Source organism: Protopterus annectens, chromosome 17.part0, assembly GCF_019279795.1.
Source record: "Protopterus annectens isolate FY-2018-M chromosome 17.part0, PAN1.0, whole genome shotgun sequence".
Lineage (NCBI taxonomy): Eukaryota > Metazoa > Chordata > Ceratodontiformes > Protopteridae > Protopterus > Protopterus annectens.
Window position 1 is genome coordinate 53,371,475 of NC_056751.1, and position 20,026 is coordinate 53,391,500.

Consider the following 20,026-nt stretch of genomic DNA (forward strand, 5'->3'; position numbering starts at 1 on the left):
TTGCACCACACTACCAGTCTCACAAAGACCAGTCATATCTGCACCAGCAAACAACACACAAAAACATACTCGGAGGTTCTAAACAAAAATCAGCCAAAGCAGCAGAGACCTCCAAAGCAGACATCCAAGCAACCTCCACCACCCAACAACAACCATGTATCACATACTAAAGTCAGTGTGCCACGTAATCACAGCCCTCAAGGCTAAATAACACACCCAATACACTCGTAATAGGTGACTATTGTCAGGCACACTGACGTCCCACTCACTAGACTTGAACAAGGAGAAGGTTACTGTAGGCTGCCTGTCGGGTGCCAGGATCCGCCACATAACACAAGCACTCATGTCACTCCAAAAAGGTACAAATATGACTCTGTCATTGTCCATGTTGGTGTGAAAGACCTGAGACGTACCTCCCTGGACTGCATGAGGAGACACAGAGGAGCTCTCTGATCATGTAGCCCAGGCCGGTATGACCCTGACCATGAGTAACATCTTGCCCTCACCAAGAATGATGCCACAGTATAAAGATAAAATGATCAATTTTAACAACTGGCTAAGCTATTGGTGTCGTTCAAAGGGGATCCAGTGTCTGTCAGCCTGGGATGACATGCTCGACAAGCCACGTTGCTTCGCCAGAGACAGCTTGCACCTGTCGCTCTTAGGCTTTTGAATACTGGCTAAGGCTCTTGCCACCCCCATAGTGCCTTTTTTAGGCATGGCTCAAAAGACAAACCCACCTCCATAAACAACACATGAAACCAAACACTGAGGGTAATGCTACTCGATGCCAGAAGTCTAAACCTCAAAACGCATGCACTCGAGGCACTCCTCAGTATGGAGAGAATCGATATCTGTGCAGTAACAGAAACCTGGTTCAAGGCTCCAGAGAGCACCCCAGCATTACCAGGCTATAACTCATACCATACCTTTCAGCCCCAGAACCCGGACCGAAATACAAAAGGCGGGGGTGTATCCATCTTCATCAAGGATAACCACACCTCCAGGTTAGTGGTACAGCATGAGGCCTCGGAGATCATCCATGTGCAACTAACAGGGGGCAAAGCTGCTTTTCAGATTGTAGCTTGCTAGAGATCACCCACATTGTCTCAGGACCCCCACTCAGCAGTCCTGAGAACATTGGAAAATATGTAGGTCCTACCAAACACCATGATATTGGGTGATTTCAGCTACACAAACATTGACTGGGAAAACTACTGAAGTACTAACTCCTTTGCCAAACGCTTCCAAGACTTTATAAACTCAAAGTGCCCTGGAACAACTGGTCACTACTCCCACAAGAAGCGACAACATATTGGACCCGATCATCACCAACATGGGGGATTAATGCTCCACACCAGAGGTAAACCCGTCGCTGGTAAGATCTGACCATACACTATCACACTAGACATCCCGACCTCACCCCCAGTCAAGGAAACCACTGTGAAAAACTTTTCAAAAGCAAACTTCACACTTCTCAAGACAGAGGTGGAAAATTTCAAAGCCCCCTTGCTAAAGGATAATGCTGCCCAAACCGCAGAATCCTTTACAAATGCATTCTATGAGCACCTACAGGAATGCATGGATCGAGTCATCCCAAGTAAAACCAAGACTCACTCCTCCAAAAAGAGGAAACCAGTATGGTGGACCCCGGCCATAAATAAGCTGTACAACAGAAGGAGGAAGCTATTACATGATAGAGCAAAATCCCAAAAAGGGAAAGCTTCCCTGATCAGTATTAGCAAGAAACTACGATCCCTCATAAAATCATCTAAGGCCAGCTTCGAAAGAAAAATTGCCACAGACTCTAAAGATAATCACAAAGCCTTCTTTAGCTATGTCAAAAATCTAGGTGGCAACTATCAGATCTGCTCTGAGCTAGTGCAAAATGGCAAAAAAAATACATTGAACCAACTCACATTGCCAACATCCTGACTGACAGGTTCAGTGCAAACTTTACCCCCCCCCCAAAAGGGCCCGTGTCCATCCCAGAAGAATGAAGAGCCACAGACACACAGGTGAAAACAGCCCTTTCCAAAGCCAAAAGCACAGCATCAATGGGACCGGATGGTATCCCAGGCTGAGTCTTACATGAGCTCCAAAATGAACTAAACCCTCACCTAAATTCACTGTTCAAACTCAGCCTTACCACAGGCTATGTACCCAAAGAATGGTGTACAGCAACAGTTATCCCGCTCCACAAAGGAGGGGCCACAACAGATCCTGGGAACTCTTGCCCTATAAGCCTGACTAGCCTGGTCTGCAAAGTTATGGAGCCCATCATCATGGAACTCATTAACAGAGACATTGCGAACCTCCAGACACTGGACCCTACCCAATTCGGCTTTGTTAAAGGCAGATCTTGCCTCCTTAACCTAGTTGACTTCTTTGAAACCGTTACCAAGGCCATAGATGAGGGAAAGGTAGTCCACACAGCCTACCTGGATCTTGCAAAGGCCTTGGACACCATTCCCCACTCTGGCATAGACAAGCTTACCAGCTTGAACATTAACCCCTATGTCTCGAGATGGGTTACCATGAGGAACATTAACCCCTATGTCTCGAGATGGGTTACCAACTGGCTCATGGATAGAACTCACATGGTCAGAGTAGCGGGTGCCACATCCGACTCTAAACCAGTTACAAGTGGCGTCCCACATGGTTCAGTCCTAGGACCCCTCCTGTTTGGTATATACTTCTCCGAGGTACAGGCAAGCACGGGAGGACTATGGCTGACCAAGTTCGCAGACTGAAAACTGGGGGCCATAATTGACTCCCTGGCTGACACAGCCATCCTCCAAAAGAGTCTCAGAGACAAATACCTGGTGTCAGAACCATGGCCTCAAGCTAAATGCCAAAAAGTGCACAGTCATACGCTTTGGGAAAAACAAAGTGCCCACGAACTACCACATAGGTGGTAATCCACTAGGTACGGAAGATGTAATTAGGGATCTGGGGACTCAAGTAGATAGCAACCTCTCCTTTGATAATCACATTGACAAAGTGGTTAGAAAATCCTTCTATGTAGCCCACCTAATCACGAAAGGGTTCACACCTAGATCAAGAGAGGTCTTTGTGCCCCTCTACTCGCTTATCAGACCCATAATAGAGTACAATGCCCCATTTGGGACGTACCTTATTCGACACCTGCAACAGCTGGAAAGACCACAGAAGTACCTCACCAAGAGGATCGTGGGCCTCACAGATGCCCTATGCAGCTCGACTAAAGAAACTCCAGCTCTACTTGGTTGCTTTCTGCCTTCTCAGAGGTGATCTCTACCTGACGTACAAGGCCATGTCTAGCCCGGAATTAATGGACATGCTCCACCTCAAGAAAACCAAATCTCTTAGAGCCACACGCTCTAGGGATTTAAACCTCAGCACAACAATAAATAGGACATGCTGGAGGGATGGATTCCTGTCCCAGAGACTTCCCTCGCTCTGGAATAGAATCCCAATCTATGTTAGGCAAAGCACCTCACAGACTCTCTTTAAGAGAAATCTTGACGAGTGGATGGGAAATCGTAAATTTACCCCTGGGATCACTTCAATGGCCCTGCTGGACAGAGGGTCAGGAAACTAATCTAGAAGGGAAGCGAAAGCCAACACATTCTGGCTAGGCTTATAAATGCCCTTGGGCAGATAGCCTAGTACCTACCTACGAGTGTCTTTCTTGGGGAGTGACCCTGTGGGTGTGGCTCAAATAGGGGTGTTTCATGACTATGGTGTGGGTGGGGCTTAAGGGGCACCAGAGCACTACTTCTCCTAGGGTGCCATTTCGGCTAAGGCCGACCCTGCCCTCACTGACAGGGGCAACAGGCAGGTGCTGATTGAGGTTTCTTTTTGGGGGATAAACTCTGACTAGACTTGTAAGGGCCCCAGAGCCATTAGCCTTGTAATCTCCAATGATCCTATGATTCAATAAAGCTTACACTAAGTGTACTCCGTTCTGAGTGAAGGGACAACAAAGGCATAGCTCACACCTTCTTCCTCCTAATTTTAGTTTGCCTACTGATTTTCTTGCAGCTTTAAATGCTGACAGGGATTCATACAGGTTACCACAAAGTACAGACTACATGTAAACTTAGTGTAATCTTTCTCAGTGGTAGAAAGCACAAAAACTGTGGTAGGGATGTTCTTCAATACATATCATGTACACTTAAGGATAGGCTTTATTGAATCTGGCAGTCCCTATTTATGGGCATTTGCCCACCCATTAATTTATGGTTTTGCCCAAATTTCTTACTCCAAGAGGTTGACAGCTATGTGCTCACCTAACAGCAATGAAAGAACTACAGAGGTAATACTGATACACAAGTATCCTCACAGTGAAATGATGAATATAATGTGCTGAGGTTAAGACTTTGTTGCTTTACACATCTGAAAAACAGTGAGGCTGAATTCTTAAAATAAAAAACTAGACGTCTTTAAGACAGCCCTATCTTGGAACACAAAAATGCTGCACGTAATAATGTAGGTTTAAGTCAAAAAGTGTTGCGTTTTGATTTTGTACAAGCACATATATGCCAATTTCGGTAACAAGTTAAAAATTTAACATTTTTTATTTATCAATATGAAATCGCCACTGAAGGTACAGTACTATAAAAAACACATCACGTTCAGCCAGTAAAGAAAACTACCAGCTAAACACTAATCACAATTAAAACATAAATTAAACTATTTGTAAAGGTAACATCTAGAGAACAAAAAAAAAAACAAAGTAAGTCTGAAATTAGTGTATTCAACGTTTTACTGTAATGTAAGAGTTAACGTGTCATTCTTTAAAGAATACGTTAATCTAAACGGAATGGAAAGCCTGATCATGCCCTCACCCTTTTCTGCTGTGAGTCCACCCAATACATATTGGGCTCCTTAAAGCGCAGCATGCCACTCTTACACACGACTATCTTAACGCCATCCCGCCTCAGGCCGGGACCACAGACCACCTTTTCCCTACGTGGTTGCTCCAGTAAACAGTCCTCGCGTTCGGGCACAGGAATTTCAAATGTAATTGCATCACCAGGTAAAACAACATCATTCACCTTCGGGCTGCTACTACAGAGTTTCATCGTACTAGCTTCCTTGCAAGCACATTACACAAGATTTTAACTTCTAAAAACTACGACTCCCAAACTCCCTGCAAGTGAAAATTCACAACATAACTTCTTCTAGTGATTGTGGAGGTCATACATATGCATAACTTGAAACTCGCGGCTAGATGGGCAAACTGCAATCCAATTACATCAAGCACAAAGCTGTCAATCGTAAAGTGCAAACCAATTACATCAACCACAGCGGTATCAATCAAAGTTAATGCCCGTGACAGTAGATACTTGCGTATGTTAATTGTGTCGGGCACGGCCAAACCTGCGCGTGCACTTGGCTGGTACAGTAGTTATTACTTTTAAGTAAAACATAACAATTCTTCTTATTTTTTTTAACAGGTGTAGACGCTGACACAGAAATTGAAAATAATATTTAAAAAAGTGTGCTATTGCACAAGTCTATAGCTCGGCAACGTCACTCGTCAGCATCGTACAACTGCCAATGAAACGGTCCACCCCATGTGACTTTTAAAAACTACCAAACAGTGAATGGTGGGAAGGCGTTAGAGTAATGAAGCTACTTGAAGATAGATGGCGCTTAGTGATTACTTCTGCTCTTAAGTTTCGGATGATGCGTCTGTAGAACGTGAAAATAGATAAACAACTTTATTAATCAAAAATGTGTTCAATGCATTGGACTGACGGCTTAAAGCAGTAGTTGTAGTTCCGATATCCGATTTCGTCTTGGAATAAAAACGCCTCCTATGGTAAGGGTATTGTGTTAATTTTGTTTTAATGGACTGGTTCAATTGGTTCCTTTTCGGCCATAGTAAGATGTTATTAGGTAAGCAAAGTAGACATGTATATTGACCGTAGAGAAAAGGCTCACATTTTTACTTTTTAAAATGGAAATAATTAAAATTCTGTTAAATTTATAACACAAAAAAATGTATTCCTAGTGTCCGCGTTATGTAGCTTCTCTGCCGTTTTCGTTGAAAAGCATCTATGCATAGCTGTCAAACCTTCCATCTCCAAAATGAGGAACACTCCCCTTCATAATGTGGAACACATACTAATGGCTTATTAACAACTTCAACTAGGAAGGTCATAGAATGGTTAAAATATGCTGATTTTACTTATAAAGAAGATCCTTTAATGAATTAATATGATTAATTTCTATTTACCGTGGATTTCACTTAAAAAAATTCCTAACACTGAATGTGTGACATACTCTTTCAATGTGGAACTTTGAGGAACTTCGAGGAACATGAACTTTTTAAGACCCCAAATGAGGTACGTTCCTCGTAATGAGGTACACTTGAGAGGTATGCATCTATGTACGAATACCTCTAATTTGGATTATTTTACCACTTGCTAGAAAAATCGGCGATATTGTAGTTGATGGCCTCACCAGATGCGCAGTAGCAAGCCCCGCCTAAAACCCACCCCCCTGATATGTCGTTCATGAATATGCATTCCCTCCGAATGTACAACCGAAGAAAAAGTGTACTTGACATTGTAATATGACAGTAAATATAACTGTAAACTGTTTACCAACATCTGTAATTGACAAGTTTTATTGCCCTAAAAATATATACTATAATCGGTGAAGAAACGAAACCGTCATCAGGCTTTTTAACGTGTAGCATTATAGTTCTTGTCAGAGTCGGAATGCATTGGTTCACTGTCCCAATTAATGTCTAAAGGGACGCTTTTTTTTTTTTTGTGCAGATGTCACAGCCGACTCTTCCTCAGTATCATTGGCACGATCTTTTACTAAGAACAGCTTTACTGGGCGATACTGTATTAACTGTTTGTGTACATTTAATATTTTCATATCATGTATGCACGAGCAAATTAAATATGCCCACTTCTGCACCAAACGAACTGGTGATGCTCTCAACTACAATATCGCTGAAAAGGCATTACAAAAAAACTGGGAAACGAAGACTACTCTCTCATTCAATAATGAATTTATCTGTTTAGCAAAATCAGTGTAGAATAACGAAACACTATGCGAATGAGTGTGACAAATTATTAGCTTGGGAAAAATTACAAAGCTTACGAGAAAAGTATGAATTGTATTAGACATGTTTTTAACTTTGTTTTGGGCTATGTACATAGTTTCATCAGATTGTTACTAATTGTGTAAATGATTATTTTATTTATTTTTTTTTTAATTTTTATTTGCTTTAAACTCCACTGCCAATCCTGAGTGAACAGGTGATCCACTGTGGCGACCCCTAACCGGGAAAAAGCCGAAAGATTTGCTTTTAAAACAAAACATGTATGCACATTTAACATAGCTCTCAACTGTCCAGATTTTCGCAGAATGGCCAGAATTTTGTTCAGTTCCTCATAAAATTTGCAGTTTTCTGGCAAATCATTGAGGATTGAAGTGACTAAATAATTCCAATGACAGACATTTGAGTTTCACACTTCGTATCCTTCAGAAAATAGATAATACACATCATCAAAGACTAACTAACCCCTCACCTAAACACACTGTTCAAACTCAGCCTGTCCACAGGCTACTTACATATAGAGTGGCGCACAGCAACGGTTATTCTGCTCCACAAAGGTAGAGCCACAACAGACTGCCCGGGAACTATCGCCCTAAAAGCCTGACTAGCTTGGTTTGCAAGGCTATGGAGTGCATCATCATGGAACTCATTAACAGAGACATTGGGAACCTCCAAACACTGGACCCTACCCAGTTCGGCTTTAAGGGAAGATCATGCCTCCTAAACCTGGTGGACGTTGAGACAGTTACCAAGGCTATAGACAAGGGAAAGGTGGTAAATACAGCCTACCTAGACCTTGCAAAGGCCTTTGACACCATTCCCCATTCTGGTATTATAGACAAGCTCACCAGCCTGAACACAAATCCCTACGTCACAAGATGGGTTGCCAACTGGCTCACGGACAGAACCCCCATGTTGAGAGTTGCAGGAGCTAGATCTGACTCTAAACCGGTTACAAGTTGTGTTCCCCAGGGCTCAGCCCTAGGACCCCACCTGTTCGGAATATACTTCTCTGAGGTACAGGCAAGCACAGGAGGACTATGGATGACCAATTCGCAAATGACTGCAAACTAGGGGCTATAATTGACTCTCCGGCTGACACTGATCGTCCAAAAGGGTCTCACTGAGACGGATACCTGGTGTCAAAATCATGGCCTCAAGCTAAATGCCAAAAAGTGCATAATCATCCCCTTTGGAAAACAAAGTACCCACAAACTACCACATAGGTGGTAGTCCCCTAAATACGGAAGACGTAATGAGGGATCTGGAGACCCAAGTAAATAGTAATCTCTCCTTTGATAATCGCATTGCCAATGTGGTTAGAAAATCCTATGTGGCCCACCTAATCACAAAAGGGTTCACATCCAGATCAAAAGAGGTCATTGTGTCCCTCTACTCATCAGACCCATCTTAGAGTACAACGCCCCATTTGGGATGTACCGTACAAGACACCTGCAACAGCTGGAAAGACTACAGAAGTACCTCACCAAGAGGATCACTGGCCTCAGATGCCCTATATGCAGCTCGACTGAAGAAACTCCAGCTGTACTCTGTGGCATACCGCCTACTCAGAGGTGATCTCTGCCTGACATACAAGGCCATGTCCAGCCCAGAATTGATGGACATGCTCCACCTAAAGAAAACCTTATCCCCTCGAGCCACAGGCTCTAGGGATCTAAACCTCACCACAACAATAAATAGGACGTGCTGGAGGGATAAATTCCTATCCCAGAGACTTCCTATGCTTTGGAACAATATTCCAATCTACATTAGGCAGAGCTCCTTGCTAACACTCTTCGAGAAACCTTCACGAATGGATGGGAAACAGACACTTTACCCCGGGGATCACTTCAGTGGTTGTGCTGGACAGAGGCATAGGGAACTAATCTAAGGGGGTGGCGAAAGCCAACACATTCTGGCTAGGCTTATAAATGCCTTTGGGCAGATAGTCTAGCACCTACCTATGAACCTATCGTGTTATCTTTCTAAGTTTGAAAGAGCAGTATTTAAAATCTGTCACTATTGGTCCTTTGTGTCGCCAATATTTCTGGCTTTGTCCAGATTTCTTGCATTGAGAGGTATGATGGACAGTGTTAGTTATGTCTTGTAGTTCAGTAGGGAGCAACTGTGGTCTTAGGTTCAGCTTCATCACTCAGCTAGATGTTTGCGCATTTAAGGCATGGTTCCATAAAGGACATGGCTGACACCACATATGCTTTTGGTGACTTAAACTGAACCTTCTAAAACTAGCAGCAAGTATTGTAAACTGAAATCAGTGTTGCAGTGACTCATGCTCACAGCTTAGATTATAATAAAAACAGTTAACTGGAGCTAATTCATAAAATGCAGATGATATTAAAGCTGTTAGTTAATCCCCCACCCCAAATGTGTGTGTGTGTGTGTGTGTGTGTGTGTGTGTGTAGCTTTGTTGTAAGACAGTGAAATGTTTGCATTATTGCCACGCATCTAAGAGATGAAGAGTGGTTGCAGAAGTGAAAATGAAATTTTTTATCTATTTTACACGCGCACTCAGGTATGTACACTCAGATGTGTTTTGTTTATAATTTCATAGTGGTGGATGATTAAACCCGTTATAGAAGTCTTTACGTCAGTAACGGTTGCAGCCATGAAGTTATCCTAGAACATAATTATTCATTAATTTTACTATGTAATGTTGGTCATACAGAATTAAACTGCATATTGTCGTCTTGTGGGTATAAATGTCTCCTGAGTGAAAGTGGAAGTGAACCTGTGCAAAGCTTTTTTTTTCCCCTGCAGATTTATGGCATTTGACTGTTAATACTTAATGTGCAGTATAAGTTGCAAAGAAGGAAAGGGAAGGAGATCTTTAGTGAAGTCTCTACTTCATTAAGTGCAAAATAAGGCATAACTTGTACATGGTACAATTTTTGTTTACCAGGAAGTACACTGATCGAGTAGACTATTTGCAGGTGTAGATCAGTGTGTATATTGTACCTAGTTATCCACTTAGTCTGAGAGCGTGTGCGTATAAGTTACTGAGCATGTGTCATATCGGTGCCATTTCGTGTAGTCAGTCAGTAAGTTTGAATGGGGATGCACATGTGAGAGTGTTAGAAGTAACAAGTCATTCAGTAAGCATATGAAGTTTGAAGTATATGTTCCAGTTACAGCTCCTGATGCGTTTATGTACATTTAAACGACATGAACGCATTCCACGCCTCAGTGTCTCCTTTGAATACACAAGACGTGCGACATGGTGTCAGAATGGGATCCAAACTTGAAGCAGCTCACAAACCATGAGGCGCTCAGTTAGAATTGGAGTAATGTACAGGAGCGAACTCACAAACAGGTCAGCGGTTAGTCACAAGTACTTAAATTTGTTTCAAAAGATTTTCAGTCAGCAGACATGTGGCATAGTATTCAAAGTGTTTGAAATAATTATAGTTATTCAAAATGTCTGAAATAGTGGCATAATTATTAAAGTGTTTGAAATAATCTCCGGTGTGTTTAAAATGTCTCCGGTGTGTTTAAAATGTCTAAAAAGGCTGTGATGTCTGATTTTTTTTTTTTTTCTCACTGTATGACTTTTTCGCAGTAACTAAGATTTTTTCAAAGTGTCTGGAGTATTCAAGGTATTTGCAGTGTTAAAATAAAACATTTGTGGAGAGAGAATTGTGCACTTGAGCGTAATTACATGTACCAAGTCCTATATTTATGTTTAAACGCAATTTGTTGTTATGGCAATGGGATTTCACAGACCTAAACCACTGTTAGTATTTGAGCAAGAATATGATATTTTCATACAGGTTGCTTTTTCTAATAGACGCACATGCAAGAACATTTATACATCTCAAGTTAGCTGGCTGAGAAGCCTCTGAGTGAGAGTGTTCATTTGTGTATGCACCTGCCATGTATGCAGGGGAGGGGGAGTACCAGCATATTGTGATACAGGAAGAAATGCAGGAAGACCCTGCATACTCTAAACATAAGTTTAGAGAAATGTGTAACCCTCAAATGAATATTACAATGGAATGGCACAGATTTTACACAAGAATTCAAAAGCCTGGTGAAACTGTTGCAGTATACATTACCAACTTAAGAAATAAAGCAAAAACATGCAGATTTGGTCATCTAAGGGAGGAGTTGATAAAAAAATGTCTTGTATGTGGTGTTAATAATGATGCAGGGAGAGATTTTGCCTCGAGATAGTGAATTAACATTGAGCAAAGCCATAGAGCTTTGTCAAATGCATGATATTATAGAAAAGCATATGAATATGCTCACAAATGAGAAAAGCATGTTTGCAGTATCTGCTAGTGTGAATGTTGATAGTGTGCAACAGAAAGTTAAGATGAAAAAGAAGTATAAACTGAAGGGTAGTGCCACATCCAACCTCCTTGTAATTGTTGCAATTGTGGAGGCAGTCGAGAAATGAAATGGGAAAAGTGTTTAGCTTTAGGTCAGCAATGTCACAAATGTAAAAAGTGGAATCCTTTCAAAAGGCTTTGCAAGTCTAAAGTGCCACAGACTTGTGTTAAGAGAGTATCCAAAGAAGCAAGTAGATCAGATTGAGACTGTAGCAAACTCCAAGAGCTGTGAGCAAACTTTCTATGTCTCTGTGATCGATAAAAGCTGGTGAGAAATTTGATTCAGTGAAGTGTGCAAAACTAGTTGCTTATGGTTGTGAAGATATTCAAACAGAAAGCACATAGTTCTTTCATGCTATTCTGCTGGAACAGTTTGAGAATGAGACCGATTTCATTTAATAAAGAGGTTCACCATATAAGTATGAATGACAAAGATAGTTTTAAACAGAGTATTTTTAGTGAATATGCTGATATTTTCAAAGACTAGCTTGGTAAACTTCCAGTCACATATTCTATGAAGTTAAACCATGAAGTAAGTCCAGTTGAGAGACCAGCACAGAAGATTCCAGTAGCAATTTACAGCAAAGTAAAAACAGAACTAGACAAAATGGTGGATTTGAGTGTCCTTACTCCAGTAGAAAAAACAACTGAATGGGTATCCTTTGTGATCCTCATAAGAAAAGCTCAAATGGTATTCGAATATGTATTGATCCAAGAGACTAAAGCACTTAAGTGTCCTCATCATCTGATGTGTACAGTAGAAGTGGTAGCTGCTGTCATGTCAAATTCCACAGTTTTCTCAGTCTTAGATGCAAAGAGCTCTTTTTGGTAAATTTTGCTGGATCGCAGATCTTCATTGTTCACTATATTCAGTGTACCACTTGGTAGGTGCATATTTTTGAGAATGTCATTTGGAATCAATTCTGCCAGTGAAGTCTTTCAGCGTTACATAGTACATGGATAACTAGAAAAAATGTGTTCCATTATAGTAGGCTATATTATTGTTGAGGGGCAATGGTGAAGATGAGCATGATAGAAATCTCAGGAAAGTTCTAGACCGTGCACATGAAGTAAATCTCAAACTGAATCCTCAGAAATGTAAATTCAAACTGAAACAAGTTACTCATGTGGGACTTTTGTTTACCAATTCTGGCTTACAACCAGATCCGTCTAAGCAAGCAGCAGTTCTTGAAATGCCAGTTCCAGAGAATTTCACATCTTTACAAACGTTTTCTAGGTATGTTCAACTATTTAGGAAAGTACATCCCAAACTTGGTGAGCTTTCTGCACCATTATGTGAGTTGGCATGCAAAAATGTAAACTGGTCCTGGTTAGAACCACACCAAAGAGCATTTGATATTCTGAAGCAGAAAATTGCCAGTCAACCCACATTGAGATGTTATGATGTTCACAAACCTGTAACTTTCTTGTGATGCTTCAAAGTATGGCCTTGGCGCAGCTTGCCTTCAAGAAGGCATACCAGAAGCCTGTGCGTCAAGAACCTTAACCCAAACAGAGATGCATTATGCACGAATAGAAAGAGAACTTTTGGCAGTAGTGTTCGGATATTCAAAGTTCACTGGTTATATTTATGCTAGACCTATCCAAATAGACTGATCATCAACCACTAGTGACAATTTTGAAAAAGCCAGTGCATACAGCCCCAGCAATTGCAATGCAAAATATTAACATTGCAAAAGTAATTTCAGTATTGTTTGCAAAAGGGGCAAACACTTGTACCTTGCTGATGCTTTGTCACGTGCACCAGACAAATGACAGAGCAGCATGAAAATGAAACTGCAGTCTTTGGAGTCATGGAAGTCAGAAATTTGTCATCGCGGCTTGATGAACTAAATCATGCAACTTCAGACCCAATTCTCCAAGAAGCTAAAAAACATTATCAGTCAAGGATGACCAACACACCAGTTTACCATTTGACATTCAGTACTATTTTTCATACAGAGATGACCTCATGATACATAATGGAATCATCATGAAAGGTCCAAAAGTGGTAATTCTTAAATATTACAACAGGAATATATCAAAATTTTGCATTGTGGTCACCCAGCTACTGATTCAACCAAATCAAGGACAAGAGGCATTGTATTTTGGCCTTCTATGTCCAAAGATATAGAGAAGGAAACCCTAGCATGTTCAGTTTGCAACAGCACCAAACTGCATCAACAAAAAGAACTACTTCCTGAATTACCATGATCGACGGTTGCTACAGATGTTTTTGAATGGAATGATCAGCATTACTTAGTGTTAGACTCCTATTCAAATTGGTTTGAAATTGACCTACTTCCTAATTTGACGTCCAAGACGGTCATTACAGAATTGAAGAGAACTTTTTCTGTCCATGGTAGTCCAGACAAAGCCATGTCTGTCTAACAGTGGTGCACAGTTTACAAGTCAGCAGTTCAAGAAATTTGCTGAATCTTGGGACTTTGTTCACATTACCGGCAATCTTGAGTATCCAGAATCCAATGGGTTAGCTGAACATGCAGTTCAGAGTGCAGAACATTTGTTGGAGAAATCCACAAGAGATGGTACTGATGTTTTCCTTAACTTACTCAATCTCAGAAACATTCCTCGGAACAGCTTGCTTGGTTCACCTGCTCACAGATTGATGTCCAGATAGACTAGAACAACTCTTCAGTTCAGTAAACAATTGTTAGTACCAAATGAAAAGAATAACAGAGTGGTCAAAGCTCCACTTTTGAGAAAATGTCAGTCATAAAAGTTGTACTATGGTAAGACCAGTAAATCCCTTAGACCATTACTACAAGAAGTTGTGAGAATACAGACATCTAAAGGATATGGCCAAGTGGGAATCGTGAAGAATATTTGTGAAGAACCGAGCTCTTGCATCATAAGCTGTTTAAAACTTTCATTTAAAGGCTCACTGCTGCTTTTCAGCTGTGAGAAACATTTCTGCAGTTTGTTCTAAGTAGTGGGGATATTTGTAGCATTTCCATATTCAGGCTTGTATTTGGGCCTAGTGTTTATGGAGGCTGTGTGTCTGAGCACATATTCAGGGACATCTTGGTTTAGCCAAAGCCATCAGGCATTTCAGTGAGAGAGAATTGTTTGAGGTCATTGGCTGACTGAGGTCACCTGGACTACAGCTTAGACTAAGCACCTCATTGGTTCTTTTGAGATTTCTTTCTTAAAAGCTGTCTCAAGTTTCAACCTTCTGTTACCTAAAGATGTTCAGTTGTGAAAAAAAAAATTTATCTGCTTTTACTGTATTTGTGTTTCTTCTTACTTTTGTTTTGCTTTTGCGTCATCTTAAAAATACTCAATTATATTTATTACTGCTTGGTGTAACTCATTCTAAGCATTTTAGTTTAAACACTTGGGCTTCAGACCAGTTGTTTTACATTAAGAAGGTTTGTGATCTGCACTGTAGTGGCAGAACAGGTAGCTTACATCCTTCTAAGTTGGGAACTGCTGATTGAGGGCTCAGTGTCTGTTATTCTAAAAGTGTATTAATTCTGGTTTAAGCACTTGGGCTTCAGGCCAGTTATTTTGGGTTCATGGTCTGCACTCTTATGGGAGGAGAGGCTGGACTCTGCCCTTCTGAGCTGGGAATTTCTGGTTAAAGGCTTATAGTGCCTGCATATTTGAACTGCTTCTTACTGAAATTGGTACACCTTGTTTGCTGTAGCATAGACTAGACCCAGGCCTGCTGAATCTAGCTTTGTTTGTATGCTTGTTGTTTGTTTGCTTGTTATTTCCCTGAAACGCTAATTCCACCTAAAACGCGGCTTTTCAGCGCTTCTGTGGATCCCTAGTGATATCTGCATTGCTTACTGTACTTATTTCCTTGTTTCACTTGAAAGAAAGTTACTGTTTGTCGTTTTTGCATTTGTTACCTGTAACACATTGTATTTAAGTTACCTGGCACTTGCTCACTAAAGCAATTATATAAGTCAGCACAAAAAAATTAAAAGCGCTACACCCTCACAAACTCCCCTCGAGTACCTTGTTCCCCATTTGCCCTTTTTTTCAGTTATAAAGGAATTCCCAATACTATTCTAACATGTCCAAAGGTCAGTTGTCAATCTCCTCTCCGGTCCAGCTGGTGAATCTGGGAATCTTGAGGCAATGTTACAACTGCCTCATGTACACAGACAACCCTCTCCTCCTCCCAACAAATTCCAACACATGTGAGAGATGCAACCATATAGCCAAACTGGAGGCTAAGCTCTCTCAACTCAGTACTGGCGTAACCAGTAAGGATGAGAAGTAAACCACACTCACTACAATTCCAGTCTCACTTAGACCTACCACGACAGCAAACCAAACACATAAACACACAAAAACATACTCGGAGGCTCTAAATAGAAATCTGCCTAAGCAGCAGAGACCTCCAAAGCAGACACCCAAGCAACCGCTACCCCAAAACAAAACACGTGCAACACATAGCTCACAAAGCCAGTGTTGCGAACAGTGACGGCCCTTAAGGCTAAACAACACACCTGATACACTTTTAATAGGTGACTCTATCGTCAGGCACACTGACGTCCCGCTCACCAGGCTGAACAAGGAGAAGGTCACGGTGAGCTGCCTGTCGGGCGCTAGGATCCGCCACATAACACAAGCAGTCAGGTCACTCCAAGGCAAGTAGAAATATGACTCAGTCATTGTCCATGCTGGTGTGAATGACCCGAGACGTACCTCCCTGGACTACATGAAAAGAGATATAGAGGAGCTCTCTGAGCATGTAGCCCAGGCCGGTATGACCCTGATCTTGAGTAGCATCTTACCCTCACCAAGAATGATGCCACAATATGAAGACAAGATGGATCAATTTCAACAATTGGCTTAAGTATTGGTGTCATTCAAAGGGGATACAATGCCTGTCAGCCTGGGATGACATGCTCGACAAGCCACGATGCTTCGCTAGGGACTGCTTGCACCTGTCACCCCTGGGCTTTTGGATATTGGCAAAGGCTCTTGCTACCCCCATAGTGCTTTTTTTAGGCAAGGCTCAAAAGACAAACCCACCTCCATAGGTATCACAAGGGATAAGAAACTGAGTAATGCTACTCAACTCCAGAAGTCTAAACCTCAAGATGCACGCACTCAAAACTCTCCTTAGCATGGAGAACATCGATATCTGTGCAGTAACAGAAACCTGGTTCAAGGCTCCCGAGAGCACCCCAGCACTACCATGCTTTTCGGCCCCAAAACTTGGACCGAACCACAAAAGGAGAGGGAGTATCATTATTCATCACAGATACCCACACCTCCAGGTTGGTGGCACAGCACGAAGCATCAGAGACTATCCATGTGCAATTAACAGTGGGTAAAACTGCCTTCCAGTTTATAGCCTGCTACAGACCACCCTCCCAAACCCAGGAACCCCACTTGGCCTTCCTGAGAACACTGGAAAATATGAAGGTCTCTCCAAACACCATTATATTGGGCGACTTCAACTACCCAAACATAGACTGGGAGCATTACTCTAGCTCCAACACCCTAGCCCAAAGGTTCCTAGAATTTATAAACTCAAATGCTATGGAACAACTTGTTACCACTCCCACAAGAGGGGAAAACATACTGGACCTGATCATCACCAACATGGGGACTCTATGCTCCAGACCAGAAGTGTATCCCTCACTGGTAAGATCAGACCATAAACTAATCTCGCTGGATATTCACATCCTGACCCCACCCCCTGCCCAGAAAACCACAGTGAAAAACTTCTCTAAAGCAAATTTCACACTCCTCAAAACCGAGGTGGAATACGGCCCAGACTGCAGAATCCTTTATTAAACTCATTCTATGGACACCTTCAGGAATGCATGGATCATGCAATCCCAAATAAAACCAAGACCCAGTCCTCCAAAGGCAGACGTCCTGTCTGGTGGACCCCAGCCATAAACAAACTATATAATAGAAGGAGGAAGCTACTACATGATAGAGCAAAGGAACCTGGGTGGGAATTCCCAGATATGCTCAGAATTAGTCCAAAATGACAAAAAATACACCAAACCCACAGACATTGCCAACATCCTAGCTGACATGTCCCTGTTGCTAAACCCAGTCAGAATTTCTGTGTCACTAGATCGGGTTGAATTTCCAGACCAAATCCAAAATGCACAGCGACTTGGACTTGAACTCTGTGTTTTTTGTTAAAATGTTAATATAATGTCTAGCTCTCAAAAAATGTCTCTGTTCTCCCGTTTGCATGTCTAACAAATTTAGAGGATGTAGATCAGTGTGTATATTGTACCTAGTCAGCCACTGTAGTCAGAGAGCATGTGCAAAATCGGTGCCATTTTTTTGCAGTCAGTCAGTTAATGTAAGCTTGAATGGAGATGCACATGTGAGTGTGTTTAGAAGTAAAAAGTCAGTAAGCATATGATGTCCGAAGTGTATGTTCTAGTTACAGCTTCTGGTATGTTTATGTACAATAAATGTCTTGAATGCATTCCTTCAGTGTCTCATTTGAATACACGAGACATGTGACAGCAGACGCAGCTCAGCTGAAGAAATTCACATAAAATAAAACAGTACTCATTCATAAATACCGAGTAATCAGAGTGGGTACAAAGTCCAGTAGGCAAAATATTATTAATAGAGGAGAAAAACAAATGTGGGTTAATTTTAATAGTAAATGTAGCAGGTGAAAACAGTGGATGGAATTTAAATGTGATGTAGGTAAATGAGGAAAAGTTTAAGTGATGTGTATGGTGAAAAAGCACTTACAGTCACTTTTTTGATGGTGTCTTTTGAGTTGTGCTGTGAAAGTGGGGAAAGGGGAAATTTCCTGCAGGTAGTTGGGGGGGGGGGGATTGCTATAGTCAGAGTACAGTAAGGGAGAAGGGGTGGTCGGTATAGAGCAGTTTAGTTTGGTGGGTCTAGAGTGAGGGATTCATTTTGAAGAAATGAGATTTTGAAGGGGTGGATTTGTTATGGAGTTTGCTGGAAGGCACCTGCTTGAAATAGTTTGAAGAGATTCTAAAAGTAGCTCAGCTCTAGAGAAGGTGATGCAATGGTGTTCTCTGGGGGGGGATGAACTGGCAGGTTTTAGAGTGGATGAAATTTGTTTTAGAGGTGTTGACATTGAGGGGGAACCAGTTGCTGAGCAAGAACAACTCCTTTTACCTAATGCAGCTTTAGCTGCTCTGGAGAGAAAAGGAGAGGTTTTCAAGGATCAGAATTAAGAGTTGAACTTTTTTCTTGGTGTTTTCATTGTGGTTATGGAATAAGTGTCTGATCCAGCTATAAGCCTAGGTATTTAAAGGGCATTTTTTTCTTTTTGGGGACCACTGAGATCTGCAGTTTTGAGATTTTACGATTTCAGCTTTTCTGTGGTTCCCAATATACTTTTTGTTTTGGAGGAGTTTAGAAGTAGCTTATGGTTGTTTAGCCAAAAAATAGGAGAACTGATGTCCTATTGAAGCTGGGTGTGAAAAGCTGAATATGATGGACTGGATTGAGGAGAAAGTGTAGTTAGGCAGCATAGGATGGTGGTTTGTAGGATGACGTTGGTGATCAAGAAGAGGAGGAGGAGTGTGAGGGCAGCACCAAGGATCAAAAGGTGGAAATTGAAAAAGGTTAATTGTGAGGTGGAGTTCAGGGATGAGTTAAGACAGGCACTGGGTGGCAGTGAAGAGTTACCAAATAGCTGGGTAACTACAGCAGAGCTAGTAAGGGAGACTGCTAGAAAGGTGCTTGGTATCACATCTGGGCAGAGGAAGGACAACAAGGAGACATGGTGGTGGAATGAGGAAGTACAGGAGAGTATACAGACAGAGAGGTTGGCAAAGAAGAAGTGGGATTGTCAGAGAGATGAAGAAAGTAGATAGGATTATAAGGAGATGAGGTGCATGGCAAAGAGAGCGGTGGCGAAGGATAAGGCTTATGAAGAGTTGTATGAAAGGTTGGACACTAAGGAGGGAGAAAAGGACCTGTACCGATTTGGCTAGACAGAGGGACCGAGCTAGGAAAGATGTGCAGCAGGTAAAGGTGATAAAGGATAATGAGGGAAACATACTCACAAGCGAGGAGAGTGTGTTGAGGAGATGGAAAGAGTACTTTGAGGGGTTGATGAATGAAGAGAATGAGAGGGAGAGCAGGTTGGATGATGTAGGGATAATGAATCTTGAAGTACAATGGATTAGCAAGGAGGAAGTAAGGATAGCTATGAAGAGAATGAAAAATGGAAAGGCTGTTGGCCCAGATGACATACCTGTGGAAGCATGGAGGTGTTTAGGTGAAATGGCAGTGGAGTTTTTAACCAGATAGGATGCCTGAGGAATGGAGAAAGTGTTTTGGTACAGTTTTTTAAGAATAAGGGTGATGTGCAGAGCTGTAGTAACTACAGAGGGATTAAATTGATCAGTCACAGCATGAAGTTATGGGAAAGAGTAGTGGAAGCTAGGTTAAGAAGGAACGTGATGATTAGTGATCAGCAGTATGCTTTCATGCCGGGAAAGAGCACTACAGATGCGATGTTTGCTCTGAGAGCGTTGATGGAGAAGTACAGAAAATGTCAGAAGGAGTTGCATTGTGTTTTTGTAGACTTAGAGAAAGCATATGACAGGATGCCTAGAGAGGAGTTGTGGTATTGTATGAGGAAGTCAGGAGTGTC

At 41.7% G+C, this 20,026-nt stretch overlaps 2 protein-coding genes across 2 annotated transcripts in view; one reads left to right on the forward strand and one right to left on the reverse strand.

Moving 5' to 3' along the window:
- Positions 1-5,521, reverse strand: part of EXOSC3 (exosome component 3) — a 228,171-nt gene extending 222,650 nt beyond the window's left edge. The window contains exon 1 of the mRNA XM_044059362.1: positions 4,833-5,521. Within this exon, the coding sequence (XP_043915297.1) occupies positions 4,833-5,069 (237 nt within the window). The 5' untranslated portion in view covers positions 5,070-5,521. The remainder of the gene's footprint in view (positions 1-4,832) is intronic.
- Positions 5,522-5,592: 71 nt separating this feature from the next.
- SMIM19 (small integral membrane protein 19) overlaps positions 5,593-20,026 on the forward strand; it is a 232,065-nt gene continuing 217,631 nt past the window's right edge. Inside the window, exon 1 of the mRNA XM_044059363.1 lies at positions 5,593-5,812. The gene's annotated coding sequence lies outside the window, so the exon portion shown is untranslated. The remainder of the gene's footprint in view (positions 5,813-20,026) is intronic.